General features: G+C 38.4%; 1 protein-coding gene across 3 annotated transcripts in view; it reads left to right on the forward strand.

The window, feature by feature from the left end:
* GRIA4 (glutamate ionotropic receptor AMPA type subunit 4) overlaps positions 1 to 21,660 on the forward strand; it is a 215,390-nt gene that overhangs the window by 59,160 nt on the left and 134,570 nt on the right. For all 3 annotated transcript variants that reach the window (XM_063394572.1, XM_063394571.1, XM_063394573.1), the window contains exon 3: positions 10,883 to 11,122. In XM_063394572.1, the coding sequence (XP_063250642.1) occupies positions 10,883 to 11,122 (240 nt within the window). The remainder of the gene's footprint in view (positions 1 to 10,882; positions 11,123 to 21,660) is intronic.

The raw sequence follows: 21,660 nt of genomic DNA on the forward strand, positions 1-21,660 counted from the left end.
GTTGTCACTATTTCTTTCTGTTAACCACAAATAGTTCTTCTTATGTGTAAGAAAAACTTGTGATTACATAGCTATGTATAAAAAACTATTTTTATGTAATTAACAGCATGCTTCATAAGATACCCTCCTATTTAAAGCTGATTAAACTGATTCCTTTTTTTTCAGCTCTTTTTTTCTGGGAAGAAAAACTTCTTTTTAAAAATGCCTAATTTTTCCCTTTTCAAGATTGAAAAAAAAAAAAAAAGAGGCTAGCATTGTAGAGAAGTGGGCCATCAAAGTATTACTTCTTAGAACAAAATTCATATTTTTCTTTGCTCTGTTTCATGAAAATGGGATATGGAAGCAGGTTTTATTAAATGTTAGATTTTGGGGGGAAAAAAAGCTGCAAAGTAATTTGTTTTCTCTGCAAAGAAGTATTTGGATAAAATTCAAATTTGAACTGAAAGAAGCAATATGTCCTGTAAGAAAATGAATCAATCCAAGAAAGAGAGAAAATGTTTAATCAGAGAAGCAAGAAATGTTTAATCACATAGGCAATCTAGATAACTTATCAAACAAGATTTCTCTAGATATTCGTTTAATGAGGATGAGTTTTCCCTCAGCTGGCAAACTGAAAAGGCGATAGGATTTTGCAAGATCTCTAACCACCAGGAGCAATGGTGAAATGTTCACCTCAAGTTAAGCAACCGGGAATTTTACAATTGATTCCATAAAGCAGTTTTTTACTGTAATCCAGTCTAATTTCCATGCAATCTGTTATGCCTCTCTAAGCTTTTATCCTGAAGCAGAAAAAAAAAATTCAAAGATGTCTATAGAGGCTTTGTCCTTGAGAAAACCTGCTAGTGTCATAGGAACTTCCTACCATGTTTGACTTTCTAAAACACTTCTGTACTTCTGAAAAGCTTGGAACTCTCACATGTTGCTGATATTTTTACCAGCTTTTAAAAACAGCCAAAAAAGAACTTCTGTACCAATGTGGATTTTCATTCATGTGACTATGAAAGGTAAATGCTGCATGTGGATTCTCTATGGGAAAGCTTTCAAAAAGAAAGTTTTGGCAGAGTTAGGGATACGCACGTGTATGTGCATTGCCAGACAGCTATAAATATCAGCTCCATGGAGTGCACAGGACTGGAGGACAAAGGCACAAAGACTGGATGATTTATTGTAGACAGAGCTGTAAAATGCTTTTAAAAATGAGAAAAGATTTAGTGTTCAGCAAATGTGAAATTCATGATGGGTGTTCTATCAAAGAGATTAGCCAAGACACACAGGAAAAAGAAATTTTGTAAATAAACCCAGTGGAAATTTTTTTCTAGTTCTGTAAAAACATTCCATTGGATTTAAATTATGTGGAATTATATATTAATGAAAGTAAAATACTTTAGTGGTGCCCAAGTTTTCACATGGAAAGTATTTAAAGATTAAATCAGTTTCCCCCACAGAAATTTATACATGGCCAAGCTACTTTGTGTTGTTTATCAAGAAATGAGAGTTGTGAGCACTTCTAAGGAAAATAAAGATACACAGTCTCTGTGTGAGAAATACGTGGAGACCCTGGCTGCAAGGGATCTGTGTCTGTCGTATGAGATGGGACTCAAAGAAGGGCAGGTCCAAATCATATTAAATCTAGGGATGGGATGGGAATTAAAAACACAGAGGTATTTTCCTAAAGTGAGATTATGTGAACAATTTTTAATCCATCTATCTAAATGTAGGTGCCAAGCCTTTCATAATTGTGTAGTTTTGTTTTGCAGTTAAAAAGAGAAAGGTACCTTTAATGGATAAATCAGTACACACAACTTAACACCCATTTTAAGATCTGTCTTCAGAATACACCTTTCTTCTATTTTAGAGACAGAAGAAACTACCCAGAAGTTAAACCCTTGACTTTTTGGGTGGTAAAAACCAGGTGAGACAGACTGCTCCACTCTCCCTGTGTGTCCCTATACATACAAAGGCACACATGCTTGTTTCAGAACTTCTTTTGCAATTGGCTTGGAGGAAATTTTAATCAATGTATTAATTTGTGGAGACAAAGTCTTGCCTCCCTACAAAGCATGGAGAAGGGTTTGGCAATTGGATCTACAAGCCAGTCTTGCCCAGTCTAAGTGGTCTTCTCTTTTATTTTGGTCATCTCTCAGGCAAACCTTCTAAAGTTAATATTCTGCAGCTTAGTGATCTGGTTTAAGACACTGTACACATAATACTATATTACAAAGTTTAAATTATTTTAAAAAGAAGAAAATACCATGCATATTAGTTAAGCTCATTCAATTCCATTTCCCATTCAATAGGCAAGAAATGCACTATCAGTTTCTGATATTGTTTCAGGAATTGTCTTCAAGCAGAAATAGAGACAATTTTAGAGACAATTCACAGAAATGATTTCTGGAAATGTAACAATTAATTAAAAAATGTAGTAAGTTAGTGTTTTATTTTGCAATATGTTCTCACATCCGCAGCTGAACAAACAGAATTGCATTTCCCAAATTACCATTTGATCTAGCACATTAAACCAAGGCTTTCATTGTACTTAGGAGAGTATTTTTAAATGAGCTGGTAAGTCTCTTAGAAGAGAGTACTAGAAGGGACCCACTGCTGTGAGTAAAAAACACTCACAAATTTTCTGTGTTTGGTGGATCTGTCTGTTGAACTCCAGTTGAATACTCCTGCACACATTTTAGTACATGCTTGATCTTATGCATACAAGCCAAACATGATGACCTTTAGGAGAAAGGCTTATGTAGTTTTAAAGGGTTTCAGAATTTACTATGAGACTGCAAAATATGGGCCCACTAGGTATAACATTCATACACATTGGGGTAGCACTGAGAAACCACACTGAGACAGCTGGACCATTGTGCTAAACTTTTCACAGATATCCAATAGGAGATTGGCCTTCCTGTCAAGTACTTATTGTCCTCAACAGAACAGACAGTTTAAACCTTGAAAACTGAGACATGGGAATGCAAAGTGACTTTCTCCAGGGGATGAATTTAGTTTTGGAGATTCAATACACAACATGTCAGACTTCTCATTATGCAGTATCTTCTTATAGGAGGACAAATGCTTGAGAGGAATAAATACTCAAGAGGGTAATACTTGTGATTCGTTGTTGTTTGTTTCTTTCTTTCTTTGTTTTTTAAGCTGCAAATATCTTAATGTAGTCTCTCTTAGTTCACCTCAACCACTAATATGGTGTTAAATTTTAGAGCAATAAGCTGGTTTTGGTTAAAATAATGCTGTGATATTATTTCTGGTTTTAGTGCTTTAGATATATTGCTACCTGATGTGATATATGCAAGATAATTAATTTGCTTGAAGGAGTTTGTGATCAAAAGAGAAAGTTAAATGATGATTTAGAGGATTCAGGGTCCATAAATAGAACATGAATGGGGTTGGATGTTGTTGGATGTATTAACTATATAATTTGTAAAAAACTCCTTGTTTCTTTTTTGTCCTATTTTGGGTAACCATATTTAGAGGTATCCTATTCTACTCCAGACAATTTTTAAGATAGACGTAAACTGATCTTAATATATCTATAACATTTTTCCTCTACCCACTTTATGTAGCACTGTTTTCTCTTTTATAATCCTGTCTGTCATCTTATATCAGTGATTTAGTTCAGCTCATTAAGTTCTTCTAGTGTTGGGAATTTTTCTTAATGCAAGAGCATAATTTACTTTTAAATCAGCAGTCCCAAACACAACTGAGGAAGAGCATATGTGTTTCAAATCTGTACTGGATTTGGGTGCAAGACAGCTTAAAACTGCAGAGGGATGAATTTAGATAATTTGTCTTTTAGTTCCGGAGTTCTAACTAGCCCTCTTCTAGAGGGTGGAGGTCAGTGGAGTGATCAGGAGGAGGTGGGTCAGAAAGCACAGAGGAGAAAGGGACTGTTGAGATGATCTGTGCAAAGTGAATAGAAAGATCTTTGGACATTTTAACAGGAAATGCCAATCTCAAAGCTATTTTAGAAATACTGCTTAGTCTCATCTCCTGTGTCAGAGTTCTCACAGACATAAGTTGATAAATCACTTGACCTTGGGAGGCGGGTTCATATTTAGATTAAATGATTCTCCCTTCTGTGCGTCATCTCACATGTAGTGTTTGCATCTCCATATAGGTAGGCTGTTCCTCTTGGAAGGAGTTCTTTAGGTTGGGAAAGTTTGCACGGTGTTGTTTACATCAGTGCTGGCAGGTTCACAGCAGCTGAGCAAAGCAGTGTGTGTGACTGTGACCCATGAAGACATGGACCACTGATGGCATTACAGACACACCTCAAATGAAAGTCTTCACATACTTTTATGGCAGCTCAAAGAAATGTGACTTCCTAAATATGCTTTTTAATTTGTTGTTCTCTGGAGTTCACCAGGTCAAAGAAGCATAGGATAAGCTAAGTTGGAAGGGACCCTCAAAGATAATCAAGTCCAACTCCTGGCCCTGCACAGGACCATTTGCAGGAGTTACACCACATGTCTGAGAACATTGTCCAAATGCTCCTTGAATTCTTCTCAGGATTGGTGCTGTGACCACTTGCCTGGGGAACCTGTTCCAGACCCCAGTGACCCCTTGGGTGAAGAACCTTTTTCAAATGTCCAATCTAAACCACCCTGACACAGCTTCAGGCCATTCAGGTCCTTTACTGGTCACCAGAGAGAACAGTGCCTGCCCTTCTTTGGTGGGGGGAGGGCAATACAGGGACAGCCTCTGTGAGAAGATGCCAGGGGCCACTCCTATGTCAGAGACAGAGTTTTCAGCTGGCCCCAAAACAGACCTGCTGGAGGTGAAAGCTGTGGTGATGCTGGTCCGTGATGCTGTGGTGCCTCTGTGATAACACACTTAGTAAAGGATAAAAAACACTGCGTAGGAGCAGTGAGAGAGTGCAGTGAGAACACGAGAGGAACAGCCCTGCAGACCCCCAGGTCAGTGCAGAAGGAAGGGCAGGAGGTGCTCCAGGTGCCAGGGCTGAGATTCCCCCACAGCCCATGGTGCAGCCCATGGTGGGGCAGCTGTGCCCCTGCAGCACACAGGAGGTTCATGGTGGAGCAGAGATCCACCTGCAGCCCCTGGAGGATCCATGCCAGAACAGGTGGAAGTGCCCTGAATGAAGCTGCAGCCTGTGGAGAGTTCACGTTGAAGGTGACTCCTGGCAGGAACTGTGTCCCAGTGGAAAGAGGAGCTCACACTGGAGCAGGTTTGTGACAGAAATCATAGCCTGTGGGGGACCCATGCTGAAGCAGGTTTTTCCTGAAAGATTGCTTCTTGGAGAGTGCCTACAATGTAGCAGTTATTGAAGAACTGCATCTCTGGCAAAGGCCCTTCTGGAGGTGTCTCCTGGGGGGATCTGATGCTGAATTGGGCAAGCAGCCTGAGGAGGAAGGAGAGTTGGACACAAGTTGTCATTGACTGATCACAATCCCTAATCCCTCTTTGGATGTCCAAAGCATAAGAGGAAGGGAAGAGACAGCAATGAAAGTCTGTCCTCATATCTGAAAACTTCCACAATGCAAACTACTCTCAAGTCATTCAATTTTGGCACTTTCCATAGTTTGTGTTTTTGGGACAGATCAGTGTGTCTGTCAAGATATTTGTAATAGCTAACTGTGCCAGGGCTTCCCACACAGGGGCTGAAAATGCAGGAGAAAGCATTTTGAAATGCTCATTCCAGAACCTGTGTCCTGGAACACTCAGTGAGTCATAGCTGATGCAGGTTCTATCATGTTACTGTGATGTTAGGCTGCAGGTTTCCCACGTTCCTACATATATAACCATATAAATATATACCTATACCTGGTACCTGTTTGCTGCTGAGCAAAACTAACATTTTTGGCAGACCAGCTGTGCACTACTCATTCTCTGTATATGTATTGTTTAGAGAATTTAAACTATATGGGCATAACTTGGGAATAAGAAGTGGTTGGAACTTTCTGCTTTTTGTTTTACAAGATAAGATTTGTGTCTTAAGTGAGGGACTTGTCTTTAGAACAATAGCAGAAACTTTGGAAAGTATTTCTCTTACAGGGAAGGAAGATCATGGGACTTGACTGTGTGTCTCAGTAAACCCTTCAGCATATACAGGTTTTTGCCATTTTGGCATTATGATGTCTTCTTAACTGAGGGTCTTGTGAGTCACCTATTCTTTTAAAGTGATTGTACTATCGTGTAGTACAATCTGCTAGAATAGAACACATCTAATTCATATTACAACTACTGCATTAACACTATAGTGGCTTTTTAAGGTGCATGGCAATGTCTTTTCTGGAGTCTATTCCAAGGGGAACAGGCTGGGTGGAGAAAGGATCAAGACTAGCCCTGCAGGAAAGCCGTGGAGGTGTTTGTGGATAAGAAGCTCAATATGACCCAGCAATGAGTGTTCACAACCCAGAGGGCTGGTGGTGTCCTTGGGCTGCATCCAGTGGTGGGCAGCAGCAGGGCCAGGGAGGGGATTCTGCCCCTCTGCTCTGCTGAGACCCCACCTGCAGGGCTGCATCCAGCTCTGGGGTCTCCTGCACGACAAGAAGCCAGGTGGAGCCAGTCCAGAGGTGGGACACTTGCTCCCAGGGCTGGAGTGCCATTCCACTGAAGACAGGCTGAGAGAACCAAGTTTCAGACTGGAGAAGAGAAGGTTACAGCGAGGCATATTTGCAGCCTTCTGGTACCTGAAGGGAGCCTAAAAGGGAAATGGTAAGAGTCTATTTACAAGGGCATGTAGTGACAGGACAAGGAGGAATGGTATTAAACTTTAGGAGGGTTGGTTTAGATTAGATATTAGTAAGAAATTCTTCACTGTGACAATGGTGAGCACTGGAAGTTTGCCCAGAGGGGTTGTGGACTCCCCGTTCCTGGAGACGTTTAATTCCAGGTGGAATGGGGCTCTGAGCAACCTGATGTAGTGGCAGGTGTCCCTGGCCATAACAGGAAATATTGGAAAGAGATGATCTGTAATTTCCCTTTCAACCCAAACCATTCTATGATTCTGTGAGTCTGACCTCCACATTCAGATCATCTTTGGTGAGACCAATGGCATTGCAAAATCTACAGGAGAAAATAATATGTGTAATATGGCTAGTAAGTTGTCAGCTATGAAGAGATACCTGGTTTAAAGACAAATTACTATTCAATATTTCTTAAAGTATGCTCATAAAAGTATATTTGTCACTGCTTTGTATTTGTGAGGGGAAAAATCTTGAAGAAAATTTTCTTAGAATGCTAGTGTGCAACTGTTTTACCAAGCATAATTTAGTGCATTTTTAATAAGTAAAATGCCTTTAGAAGTGCAAGAGAAATGTAAAAAGAATTGGCAAATTCAGGTAGTCATGTTAGCCGGGAGGCATTTTCTGAGAACAGCAGTGAGTTGGAATGCAAATCCTCATGGCTTTGCTGATTTTGTGGTCGCTGCTGATTACTGTAAAATTGATTTAGGAGTGTTGCAGCATCTCTGCATATGTTTAAGCTTCATCTCCATAGTGTCACAGGCAATTTTCCTCTCTGTGGGTTTTGTACTGAGTAAGAAAAAAGTCTCATAACCCTCATCTTAGCATTTTTTCTTATCAAGGAGCAAAGAAAGACACACTTCGGTTATTTCTCAGTCTTGATCTCAAGTATAATAGCAAAAGTTTTCTTGGATCGGCTATTTCAGGACTTTAATGGCATTCAGATAATGTTTTATCACATTTGGATTTAGACTGGGACAGGGATAGTTTGCTTTGAACACGAAGAATTATTATTCTGTTACTCTAAGTTATAAGTACTTTAGGGTCATATTATGTTATTTAATGAAATTTCAAGTTTGACTTTTTTCTCCATCCTGAGAATGAATCTGAGCTTTAACTCCACTAAGTGTATAATGTCCTAGCTTGGCATTGATTTCTTAAATTTTTCATCATGTGGATTCCTACTGTAAAGACCATGTGTTGCAAAAAGTACTCTGTGCTCCTGTAAAACTGCAAAGAAGTACAGCAACAAGAGCCTTAGGAAGGATTTTGTCTAAACATGACACACATTAAGTAACTACCACTTACATGAGGTGTGTGTTCAGTTATTTTAGAGTTAATTGAACTGTGTTTAAAAATAGAGAGGGCCTGCCATGTCCTCACAGAAATACTTGTAAAACAGAGAAATCCCTTTGCAGAGGAAAGTAACATGTAGGATGTGACTGAATGAATGATTATAGAACAAAGATACAAGAAACAAGTGTTTAAAATGGATTATTAATAAGAAAGATTGTGTTTAAAAAAAGAAGATATAAAGGACATTTGCTGCAGAAATGAAAGCCTAAGTTAAGGCTTTCACTGAAAAATGAAATTTTTAAAGGACATTAAAACAACAGTAGAAGTTCATTTATATATTTAAATAAAAATACAGGAAATAGGAGAATAATTGAAACTGTTCTATATTGATGATGAGACAGAAAAGCATTAAATTCTGGTTGCAGGTTTAAAACTAATAGATATTTCACACTGATTTTCACTCGAGGAGAATGTCCATCTTAAAAGAGGTGTGATGACTAATGGGACCAGAGAAGTCACATCTTTCTTCCCTGGTTCTTCAAGAACTGTTTTATTGAAGGTCAGATGGAATAACAAGTACCTCCTGCTAGAGCTGTTAAGTAAGTTGTGATATATATGATCTGTGAAGTTATAGAATATATTTTGATGGAAAAAAAGCTTTAAAATATGGATATAGAATGAAAATGGCATAAAATGCAACCAGAAGTTACTAAGGTAGACAGTATAGGATTGATCTCTTCCAGTTGCCAAGAGAATGTAATAAAATAGACACTTCTCTTAAGAGAAGTGATTTATGGAAACGGAGACAGAGTCAAAAGGCAAGCATGAAACTGTGGAGAAGATGGCAACAAATTTTAGTAGAAGAGGAGATACCAGCCTGGTAGAAGCACAATTACAGGAGAAAGATCATAGGTGTCTGTTTTTACAGTAGACACCGAGATAAAAAGTCAGGGTACCATGATGGAATTTGCTCCAGAGGCAGATAAGTACATCGAGCAGAGCAGACCAAGGCTGTAAGTGTAGAAATAAATAATTTTAAAGAGTGCAGAAATATGTATGGCATGATGGAAAACAAATAATAGTGACTAATGACAATACCATGCTGTAAGCAGGAACTCATCATTTCGAAATGGCCCAGAAGGAAGAAGGCACAGACTTTTGATCTCAATATGATCATCAGCCATCACTGAGGTTCAGATTTTGAAAAAACACAGTGTCATCTCAGGATATGTAAGAAAAAATATTTTGTGGTTGAGATGGGGAAATAATGTAAAAAGCAGCAGGAAACCTTTCACTGAAATTCTCAACATGTCGGTCATCTGTGTTCAAGCCAGATGAGATGGAGCTGGGAAAGCAGAGAGCAATGCTCCCTGTGATGATTAGTGAAATGACAAGCCAATCATTTGAGGGGTCTGTGGCAATCTGTTTTGTGTGGTCCAGCAAGAAAAATACTAAGAGGATTTGTTAGAGATGTGTGCATTTAAGGTGAACTTTGGTAAAGGAGGAAAGCTTTTGAAAAAGCTTTATTGATGTAAAATCTGACTATAAAAATCATTAGGATGGGAGCCATAACAGTGGAGGAGAACATAAAATCACAAAACTACCCTCAAGCTATTTACTCCAGTTCTGGCATCAGAACTGGGTAAATCACCCAAGTCTTAGCAGAAAAATGCACAATTTGTATTTTCAGCTCTTTATGCAATAAATGTAATATGAAGAAATAAGGCTGAAGTGATTTGAATTTGCTAAGGCTGTACATTGTACGCTGAGTGTGCAGAATGACTGTGAACTCCAGGCTAGTGGGAGGATGTCTTAAGTTTTCCCATGTTTAGGCAACATGTAAGAACGGACTGTGAGAAGAGAGGGTATGGAACAGGGGAGCATAGGAAGTACTGAGAGGAAAGCAGAGGACATATGATGATCCTCTAACTGACTGTTCCTTTCTCCATTTTCTGTGATTCTAGGAGAGGTATCACTATTAAAGATCACACGGTTTCTAATACCTTGGTTTGTGCTTCAAAAAAATGGGATGTTTTTTCATTAGACCCTTTATGAATTGATAGAAATGCAGTAGTTGCTCAAGAAAATACCCATATGCCTGCTTATATGTGCAGAGATCAGTAAAGTCCTTCCTTACCCAGTCTGATGAAATCAACAGAAGTCTTTCCCTATGTCTTAAATGAGTCCAAGAGCAAATCAAAACTCAGAATATATATTCAGGTCATTTGTTTTCTGGTTTTCAGTTAGCACAGAGTAGAAATAAAAGGGCTGGGGCAAAAGTCAGATCACATTGACTTACTACATTTTACTTTAACTGCCCTCTTAAAGTCAAGGAGATTATTCATGAAGTAGGTTTTTACTCAATGTCTCTAGAAGTGTTTTAATGTACTACAAGGGCTTGCTGCTTAAAAGGGAGCAAAGGTTCTACCTTGTTACAATTCAAAATGTCCAAATTTCACTTACAAGGTCAGTAACATTTTTCTGATAATTTTCACATTTAGAATGTGAACATTTTTCAGTTTAAGGTAATGGAAATGCTCGATGCCTTTAGAGATGGCTAAAAGAATATATGTTGATTTTTTCCACTGGTAAGCAAAAACACGTTATTTGTTCTACATTTTATTTTAGAGCAAAACCACAATAGATACTTTTGTGTTCTAGGAATAGGATCAGAAAAACATGAATTATTATTTAACTGCTTATTTATTGGTTTTCAGAATAAAAGACATGGTGAAAATTGAATGTGACTGTACAGACAGAATTATGAATCTTCAAATTAAAAATTGGGGATGTTGGAATGTGTAAGTACGTGTTTACAGATTTTGTCTCCACTTAAACACCGTTTGTTTGTTTGTTTGTTTCAGTTTGCTCCCAGTATTCCAGAGGAGTTTTTGCCATTTTTGGACTGTATGATAAGAGATCAGTGCACACCTTGACCTCATTCTGCAGCGCCTTGCACATCTCGCTCATCACGCCGAGTTTCCCCACGGAGGGCGAGAGTCAGTTCGTGCTGCAGCTGCGGCCGTCCCTGCGGGGAGCCCTGCTCAGCTTGCTGGATCATTATGAATGGAACCGCTTCGTTTTCCTCTATGACACAGATCGAGGTGAGTTGTGACCCAGCCTTCTTATCACCATCGTTCCAATGGCTTTTGCAAGGGCTGTGAACTTTTGTGTCCCCTTGAGAGCTTGGGGAGCCAAATTTTAGAGGGCCTTTGAGGTGAAATAACTCTGACTGAGTAGCTGTGAGGCTGAAGGAAGAACTCCTTAGCCTGCAAAAATTGGGTATTGGATTCACATCGTAAGTAATCGATCAGCCAGAGCCTATGCTGTAAGTCTAGAATACCAAAATCTTTAAACTAATGGTAGTGAAACAAAAACACAGTTCAATGAGCAGAATGTTACAGCTCTATTCTCTCTTCAGTTCACTTAGCAAGTGACAGCAGTACAAAGAATTAGAGAGGAACAGCTGCTCCTCTGCATCTGCACTGGTGTAAGCTGAGGTAGGAGTGAGCCTTAAACTCCAAACCTTGGAAGGTCAGGGCAGACAAAGGTTCTGCCCTCAGGCTGTGCCAGAGTAGTGGAGGTCAGAGGCAATACCTACCAGGCACGAGGCATCCACAAGTCAGCAGAGGGAGGGAGGGAGTGCTGCTGCAGCCCATCTTCTGCTCCTTTCAGCTGGAGTTACCTCTGTGATGGACTAAACTTTTACAAAATACATAGTTAATTACAGAAGAGAGTATATTTTCTACCCACAGTCTCCATTCCACATCCCAGTGCATCTCAGAACTGTTTAAGTGGTAAAAATCTGTAATGCATCACTGTGTGTCACCACTCAGTGAGGAATTGAGAGGTAAAAGCTGTTTTCCAAGTCGTGTGTTCATTCTGCTGGCAAAGTCTTTGTTTTTGGAATAGGACTGAGCCAGCATAGCTGAGCTTCTGCAAAAGAGGCAAGATTTGTATGTTGGTGGCTTGCTTGCAGGGGGGAAGCAAATAGCATAGCTGTAGTCAAATAATTATTTTACTACAGCTGTTTCAATATAGTTCCCCATGTGGACAGTCTATTCTGGAATTAAAGTGGCTTTATTCCAGTATAATTACTCTACAGAAGAAATAGGGAATTACACAGACCTAACTAAATCTGTTTAATTATTTGATTATGGCTATAGAAGTTAATTTGCTCATATATACAAGCACTACATTTTAGTGAGTTTTTACCTTGATATGCTGCCTAAATACCTGAATTTGAATCAAAATGAATAATGGAAGAAAATTAAAGAGTTTGCATTGTTTCATAATTGTTTGGTTGTTGTTTTTAACTAAATATTTTTTTTAATGCTTGCTGGACCCATAAAGATAGTTCTGGAAAGCATTATAGAATGTATTAGGTAACTGGAAAGAGAAAAATATAGCAGAATTTTAATGTGTTTCTACTCAACATATAGTTATGGGTAACAAGAAAAGCACATAATCACACATGTGGTCTTACAAATTCAATAGATTGTTAAGTAAAGAAGTGCACAACCTGCAGTTACCTTTCTCATCTAAATTCACACACTTAATTAGATTGAGACATCATGTTTGAGCAGGTGATATCACACCAAGGACAGTTTCAGAACAGAGTCTGTACCAGCATGGTTAATAATTAACTCTTATGGCACTGAATTTGGCCACTCTGAACTCATCAGCACATCTTTGATAAAAACATGACATTTTCCAGCTTGGATTAAGGGGATGCTACATTGGGTAGTCTCTCAGATTCTGAATAGGCCTTGTGATGCAGTCTCATGCAGGAGAAAATAAGATTCAATGTATCTTTTGGTATTAAGAGTACTGTAAAGACACATAATTGTTGAGTGAATTTTCACCATCTTTGCACAAGACAAAATTTCAATGTGGACCTGAGATATGCTTTCAAAAAAGTAAGCATCACCTTACTATCAGAGTAACTGTAAAAAGAAAAAAATCATTAATGTTGAGTCATAAAACCTCTGTCAGTGAGGCCAGAAAATGATCTTGTCTAGATTTTTGTCAGAGATCTTTCCTTTCCATGCCAGAGATCTCCCTGTTTCTCTGAGCAGCCCCATCGAAGCAAATTGAAGGAAGGTGAACCCCCTCAGCATTTTGTTGCTGAGCTTGCCAGTTGATCTTTGCAGCTTAAGTGGGAAGCTATGAATAAGCTCTTATGGGGAAAGGTAAGCAATAAGCCTAAATTCCAGCCTGACACGGGAGCTGTCTGTGAAGAAGGCAGTATTTAGCAGCTGTCAGTATTGTGAAAGGCAGAAGTCCTTCACAACAGATAGAATGACAAAATACACTTAGACAAACCTTCAGCAGCAGTGATGGACAAATGAATGTTGTTCTCAGACCTGCTTTTGAGCCCTTCTGTCCTGCTTGCCTCTTGATTCTGTTTCTTGTGACTCAGTGGCTGCTCACTCTTGGGGGTTGAACAATTAAATCCTGTTATCAAGGTACGTTTCTCTGTTGCAACATTCCATTCATCTTTTTGTCAGCCCCTAAGCTCCCTGCAGAACCCCAATCCTTATGGCTGGAGCCACTTATGTTAACATTTCAGATGAGGCCAGGAATGTACTTCTGTTGCATCTCTCTAAGTCATTCCCACGTTCCACACTTGGGGTTACACCGTGTAGCAGTCTTGGACCTCACAAACTCTGATGAGGTGGTGGCTTCAGCTATTATGTTAAATCTCCCTTTCTGATTTTCTGCCAAGGTCACAGTCTGGAAAATCACTGTCCTGTGACAGAATGAAGATACTAGGAAGAATGGCAAAAATACTAAATTAATTGGATCTAGCAGGGGACATTATGGAAAAGGAGAGCAGGTTTTGCAAGAGGCATTAGACCTAAGAGAAAGATGAAGGAAAATTCAGCTCATTATTTAACAGGGGAAAGTGAGCAAGTAAAGAGCAACACAGAAGGCTAAAGCCTGAAGGGTCCTTTTGTTTCAATACATTCGTCTTTCTCTTATCCTCCTTCCAGGTTTAAAAAGGTTCAATTATGACCTGATGATGAATACAATTAATAGTAACAGCAAAGTGCCAGAAACACAGACAGGTCAGGAAAAAGGAGGCTGAAGGACATTTATTTGAGCTATGCAAAGCGTAGTAGGAAAGGGCTGAAACAAAAACTGTACCTCCTTGAGATACCCAGAGGAAGAGAAATTCCAGCAGGGAAGAAGAGCTCAGCTAATATTTAATGTCATCTCTAAAGGAAATTAAATGAAAAAAACTCAAATGAGCAGAGCAGAAGAACATTCAGTTTGTATATGTTGTTTCATTGTGACTGAGAGGTATTTCATTTAAAAAGAGGCATATAATCAAGTGGAGCTATGTACTTGTAAATTCATGGGATTTTGGACCTAGCACAAGTATGCCTGTAGTGTGATTTCACTAGTTGGTGAAAACATTTTCAGGCACCAGAAAGAAAAATTTGGCCCCTGAAACCTCAGAAGAAGGCTAGAGGAATTTGTGTGACGTGTGAGAAGCTGTTTAAGAATAAAATCATGGAATAATTTAGGTTGAAAAAGACTCTTAAGGTTAAGTCCAGCCATTCACCCAGCAGTGCCAATATCCTATATAGACTTGAGTGGTGCAAGAACTGAACCTACAAGAGGTCAGTGTTAGTTTTCCACACTGTGTGCAGCCTTACTGAGAGCCAGAATGGCTGAAGTTGCTAGTTAAACAGCAGGGATTACTCAGAGCTGAGGATCCCAGGTTGGAGAGTGGCAGAGGGGCTGCAGAGCAGCACAGGCACACGTAGAGCACCAGGGAGGATGGCAGCCAGCAAGCTGGAAACTGCATTCACAAAATGTCAGCATCCATTTGAATCCAGCTGTGTTTCCCAGCAAGAGTTTTGGCTGAAGTGGGGAGCACGATGGGTAGAGCTATCAGCTGACCTAGCAGTTGGTCCACTAGAGGTAAGGACTGTAAAAGAGTTATATTCTATAGAAATTAGGCATCATGTGCGAGCCTGCATATGTACCTTGTTAATGCTTTTTTCTTTCCCTCCACACCTTCTAAGTACATGTTCATAAAGCCAACTGAGTCATGGCTGCAGATGAGGAAAATTAGCTTACTGTGCACAAGGTAAATTTAATTTTCCCATGTTTCTGGATAGTGTTTTAATAACAACCCCTTAAAGTTGAAACTGTTCTATGACAATCTAAACCTGGCAGAAGGTTTATTCAAGTACTGGTGGCCTGTTAGAATTAATCCTACAGTACACAGAGTAGCAATCCCTAGGCTTTTGTCTCTAAGAACTTGTGGAGGATAAGTGAGACCCAGGAGAGAACAGAAGCTCTCTGGAGAAGGCAAATAATGGTACAGGAAATTTAAAGTTTTCCCTCTTATTTTGAGGGAGATTATGGATTTTATTTACAATCAGTTTATCAGACTAATCTAATTTCCAGCTTTGGCAGAGCATCTGGCTCAGCAGGAAGCATTAGGTTTGGTGTATCCATGATTAGTAGCTCCAGTGATACTGCCTCAGGCTTGATTTTATCACAGAAAAAAAGTAGAAAATAGAGGTTCAACTATAGCATGGCAATCTGAAAGGGGAAACCATAACCCCAAAATTTTTGCTAATAACATATTTTAAAAGTAAGAGCAGGTATCAGGTGAGGTGCAATTGTCTTTGAATTTGCATGACAGCACAGAGAAAGGCTTTGTGTTAATGAGCCTGGCCAAGGTATGAGTGGTAAAAAAAGGGTTCAGGGTTCAAAGTGATCTGCCAAATAAATAGTTCAAGAAGGTGAAATGTGATAAGGTGGTATAAAGGCTAAACATAGTAGGGAGAAATCATAGATACAAAGAGTAAAGTAACTGACCCAGAATTAATATCACGGGATATATTTCAGGAGTTGTGGTGAGCCATAAGTACAATGTAAGTACAGAAAGCCATACTGTGTCCAATAAAGTAGAAGTTATTTTGAAATTTTGAAAAGGAATGTTGCATGTGAAGTTTCAAAGCTGAATATTGCCCTCACCCGGCTGGCCATGCTACTGTGTCACATGTTGAGATTTCCACTGTGAAAGAAAACATCAAACATTTTCAAAAACATCTTTCCTTGCTCTTTTGAAGCACCACATATTGTTTTCAGCTATAACAAAGGCCTTCAGTATAAATGTAGCACAAGGATCCATTGCTGGCACTGTGATAACTGACCACCACATACAGATAGAGGTTTCAAGGGTCCACTGAAGAGAAAGAATATTAAAAAAAAAGAGACATGACCAACGAGAAAAAGCTTTACAAATGGAGATTTCATTTTATTTTTTAATTGTAGGACTGTTAAGGAGCAAAGATCAGTTGCTTGTACCTGATGAGATGTAGGCAAGACAGAATTATATTGGCAGATTTTAGATGTTACTAGGGAAAAATGTTTCAATCAGGTTGGAATAAGCTGATGAGGTTCTTGCCACTAGGGTAAGATTATTACTGCTTCAGAAGTTTTGAAGAGTTGAGTAAATATCTGCAGTGGTGATGGGCTTTGCTATATCCACCTCAGATGATCTCTTACATCCTCTCAGAATTATTTATGTAGTTGCCAAGATTTCTCTAGGAAACTGGGAATGGCTTCTTCAAAGTACATGGGACACTGAAAAGATAATTTTCTTAATTTTCTACTACGGAGCAACTTTTAATAATATATTGTTTCTATTCAATTATACATCTATATATAGCCTTTGTAAAACATTTAATGTGTTCTGTTATTCAAAAATCAGATCAGAAATATTCTAAGTGATCTAGATAAAAACGCTGTAAAATCATGTTGAATAACTAACATTGTAAAATGGTACTCAAAAAGTTAAGCTATCTCTAGCTGGGCATTTAGGTGCTGAAAGAATTGGCCCTACATCAAGCTTTACTTGATATTTTCACTGCACTTCTGAACAAACTTTTCGATGTCTCAATAGTGAAAGTAGTGGTCATGTAGTAGCAAGTTGTAAAGTTATTTCAATACCTCAGCTGAAAGAGCTAAACTTACTGAAGTCAGGAGTGATATAAACATGTAACTCACACTTTTATGTGCATAGAAATACTGAGTTAAGGCTGTTATTTGTGAAGTAAGTTAAAAGGACCAAAAGTTGCTAGTAAAAAGCAAATTGCAGGTGACCTTACAACTCAATACTGAAAAAGGTTTTCACACCAAGTGCTCTTAGCTTATTAATTGTTTTCTGCATGGCACTGTTAAGGCTTTTGCCTAAAACTTCTAGAATAATACCACAGGTAAGCCTAAAAACCAAGTTATGTCTTGAATAGTAAAGAACACTATGTTGGTAATCTGATTTTGTTCAATTGCACTCATCCACTTGGTCTTGAGCCCTTTCTTCATTACTATCACCAGGAAGGATTTGGTAGGATTCCCACAATATGAATTTTTCATCCTAGTGATCTTTGGCAAATTGTTGGACTATAAAAGAGAAACATAAGTTCATAATTGGCTCCCCTAAAAATGGAAGGTTCTTACTTGCATTATGCAGTTTTGTACCAAACTTTTGTGAAATAAAGATCAGTGTTGTTGTGACATTGAAGAAATACTGATAAAAGGAACAGCATCCAATACCTGCTCTCATACTCTTTAGACTGCTCTAACATCATGGTCTGCAGGTTTGAACTTTTACATATTCCCCCATAGATCTGATGAAAAGCTGTTTGTCTTCAGCAAACACCCTTATGTGAGCGGTGAATCATGTCACACGTATTGACCAAACAAACCACTGTGTTTGTTTTTTACCAAAGTTACATTTGTCATTTAATGCAGGCCAATCTGACCCAATACACAAAACAGAGAAAAAAAATGTTTTGTCAAATATCAGTGAATTTAGAGAACTGCAGTAATTTTGTCATATGATCTGCTGTTGTCTGTACTCAGGAACAGTAAATTCCATGTTTTTAATGAAATAAGGCAATGTGCTTTACCCATCAGTAATTGGCTTGCAGCAAACTTTGTTTTGCCAGTGTGAGCTCATTAATAATTATACCAGAAAAAAGCCAGCTCATCTTCATCTTCTCAGCAAGTGGTAGCAGCATGAAAATACAGGTAATAAATGCACACGTGAAACTAAAACGCAGCTGGATCCTAAAATCAGCATTAGTAATGATACTGTGACTTTCCATCTTTCCCTTGTCATACCACTGAAGGGAAGCAATACTGGTAAATCAACAGGGTCATCATTTAATTTACTACATGTGAAAAATCTTCCAAGAGCTTTCAGAATGGTTCATTTAACAGAAGTGCTTCTCTTGCTGACTGAAATGATTGAATATTAGATCACGGTTGAAATTAACAAAAATGTAGGTGCTGGAATCAAAAGCTGATCACCAAGTTCACGGATTAGTCCCCTGACCTTGGTTTTCCATGTAAGATGTGGCTCAAAATATGCTGCACCTGAACTTTCCTGTGTGTTTGGTCATCTAAACACTCAGAACACAGAGCGCAGCCTAATATGCAAATGCCATAGAAATATATAAATCCTAAAACATGAAATAAACTGCTGCTTATTACATTCCTAATCTGAAGAATTTGCTTTCCTTTATTCTGGCTTAGTGGCTGCCATGGAGAAGACAAGAGACTCATGATAATTTCAAATATTGCTTTTTAAGTTGCCGTGCCAGTGAATCATCTCTGCCCTTTCTAATGATTTGTTTGTGACAGTGTTGTAGAATCCTTAGAGCTAAGTTCTTTTCTCAGCAGCATTTATCTCAGTTTTGCACATGTGTAATACAAGATTATGCCTGTAACTTCTATATGCTTTTAAATTCCAACATCCAAATGTAAATAACATTGCAACTTCCAGTGGCTTGTTCTAATCATATCAGAGAATTAGAGAATAGTTAATTTGTTGTTACCTGCATATGTAATACATTCCTTTAAATGAAAACATGTCATTTTTATCTGGTTTTTACACACATACTGTATTCCCTTGAGAGCAGGGACAGTATGGTCTGTAATTCTGAATGTCTGTCTCCATTTGCTTAAGAGCTTTTCCACACAAGGTTGTAATGCTGCAGTCAAGAAAAAAAGTGACTTCATACCATTTTTTCTGTAAAAAAGCTCATGTACTGGCATTTTTGTTCTAGATTTTCTGAATAGTAGAATTAAGTTCAGCTGCTCTTACGTGTTGCAAATAGCAACTCTGAGCACATTTCTGATTTTATTATTATTCGATCCCAAATAAGAGGACGTGTTTTACATATGTAATGATTGGACTTGTGTTCGTCTTTTCTGTGGATGAAAGAAATGACTGTCAGGGAGCAAAGTGTTAAACAGTAATTTGTGGTGTGTTTCAGTAGTGTTTAGCTTTCATATTAATATTTAGGGTAGACCTTGCCCTCCTTTACAGATATCTGTATCAGTGGTATCACGTTTGACAAACGTTGAAAACAGCTACCTTCAGTGAAGGCAGCCTTCCATCAGCATAGCCAAGAGCATCTTTTCTAAGTCTGAGGCTGTGCTCTGTCACCACTACACACTGGTCAGCAGTAGCACTGCAGACAGTCGAGGGATACAGCGCCCAGCGGCGCGGACCGCCAAAGAGGGCCTTGAAAAGGCTCAGACGAGGAAGCCAGCCACACATCCAAATGCTTGTGCTTTAGAAATTCCTTTCAGTATGGACATCCGAGTCCTGCAGCTGCTGAACGTAGCCTTTTATTTGGCCACAGGTGTTGGCTTCAGTGCTGGAGCACGGAGTGGTAGCAAACAAAGGGGGGTATAGTCAATGCTGCCAGAGAGCAGACGTGGTGCCAGTTTAGTGCTGAATGTAAAACAAATACTTGTGCCAAGTTGTTTCTAAATGCATTTTTAGTTAGAAAAATTAGCTTGTCTTTTGAGAGTATTATCTATGTGTGGATGAATGTTCCAAGTTTTAATAGAGTATAAAGCAGGCTTTTTAAAAATAAAAATAAATAAACAAGATATAGACTTAGAAATAACAAGATGTACTATTCCATTTTTTATGCACCTATTGCTTAAAAAAGAATCAAAATGTATAGGGCTAATTTAATTCTTCATGCTTCCTCCTTGGCATATTTGTGAGATATTTATCCTTTGTGTAGTGGGAGTTACTTCTCCAGAGCTGGGGCAGGAAGTAGAGGTAATTCTGCTTTAGCGTAAATCTGTTTTTGTATATAAGGGTATTTTTGGAGTTACAAATTCTTAATTCAGCTGATTGAACTGTCATTCTATCATCTATGCAATCTGTGGTTCTGTGGGTATATTTTCTGCTTCTGTGAAGAAGCATATTCCAATGTATTTAGATATTCACTATTCTGAGATGTATTTTCCCTGTAAATGGAATGTATTTTAGGTGGTTCCCTCATAAATTACAGCTGAATCCTATTTGCATACATATTTATACAAATAATTTGTCTTTGGTCAATTCCAAAACGGGTAGTTGAAGTGTAGACATCCTTTTAAAATGATTGACTGCTTATCACAGTGCTACAGATTCCATTTCTGCCTCTGCACAGGGAATTTCCTGCACTAGTACTTACAGATAACAGCATTAGAAGCTGCTTCTGTTACCAAAATTGCAATGCATGTTTGAGGTATTCAGCATTTTGCAATTGGAAAGAGAGTTACCGTAGGGTCTTTTAATCCTGGGGTCTCAAAATCCCATTTTTGTACTACTACCTTGGTGGTTTTTAATATTAATGCACACCTGGATGCTGCAGGACGTTTTGCTTTGGACAAGAGGCATGCATTTTTTTCCAGCATGACTTTGTCTGCAAATGGCAAGCAGAACATTTAATGTGGGTTTGAAGATCAGGGCATAATAAATGATGGAAGTGTCACCAAAGAGAAGGTTTGTGAATACAAAATTGGTTGCTAGTGTAGGTCCCTGGAACAAATATGCATTTTATGTTAACCTCTCAATGGGGAAAAAAATAAACTGTCGTGGGAGTAAGGAATTGCATCCTAGATCATCCCTCTCCTAAGGATGAGTCCACTCAGCATGGGACAGTGAGCTTGGGAAGATGCTAAATACATACTTTTATTTCATAAAAGGTACTGGAGCCAAATTTCCTCTGTAGTGAGTTCAGAATAAGAAAACTAAATAAAAAAGTCAAGTATACATAACACAATAAACAAGTATTAATCACAGGAAAATGATAAGCAACATTTTTTAAAGTATGCTGTTTGAAGAAGTCTCTCGTACCATAGAAAATGTGTTTACAGATGCCTCTTTTAAAATTATTTGATATGTATGAGTAAATCAAGTTGAAAGAAAACAGTCTACTATGTTAGGAAACTTCATAAAAGTAAAGCATTGTGATATTTCTGTCTTCAGTTGTATCCTTCCTGTAAAAAACAAGGTACTCTCTTTCTTATAATGGGATAAGGAGGGTTTCAAATAGATCTAAATTATTCAAAACTCTTTTAAGAATCTTTAACTAATGGCGGTTAAAATAAGGCAGCTTTGCCAAATTTACATTATAAACAGTTTACATTTAGAGTACAAAACAGGTCATGAACCTGACCCTTAAACACAAATGACTATCCCAGTCACAGATCTATCACTTATTTTTGTGTCATCTACTTTTGATGGTGTGGGTGAATTTTTATCATATCTATCTATCTATCTATCTATCTATCTATCTATCTATCTATCTATATATATATA

This window comes from Prinia subflava, chromosome 3 (assembly GCF_021018805.1).
Source record: "Prinia subflava isolate CZ2003 ecotype Zambia chromosome 3, Cam_Psub_1.2, whole genome shotgun sequence".
In the NCBI taxonomy this organism is placed as follows: Eukaryota; Metazoa; Chordata; class Aves; order Passeriformes; family Cisticolidae; genus Prinia; species Prinia subflava.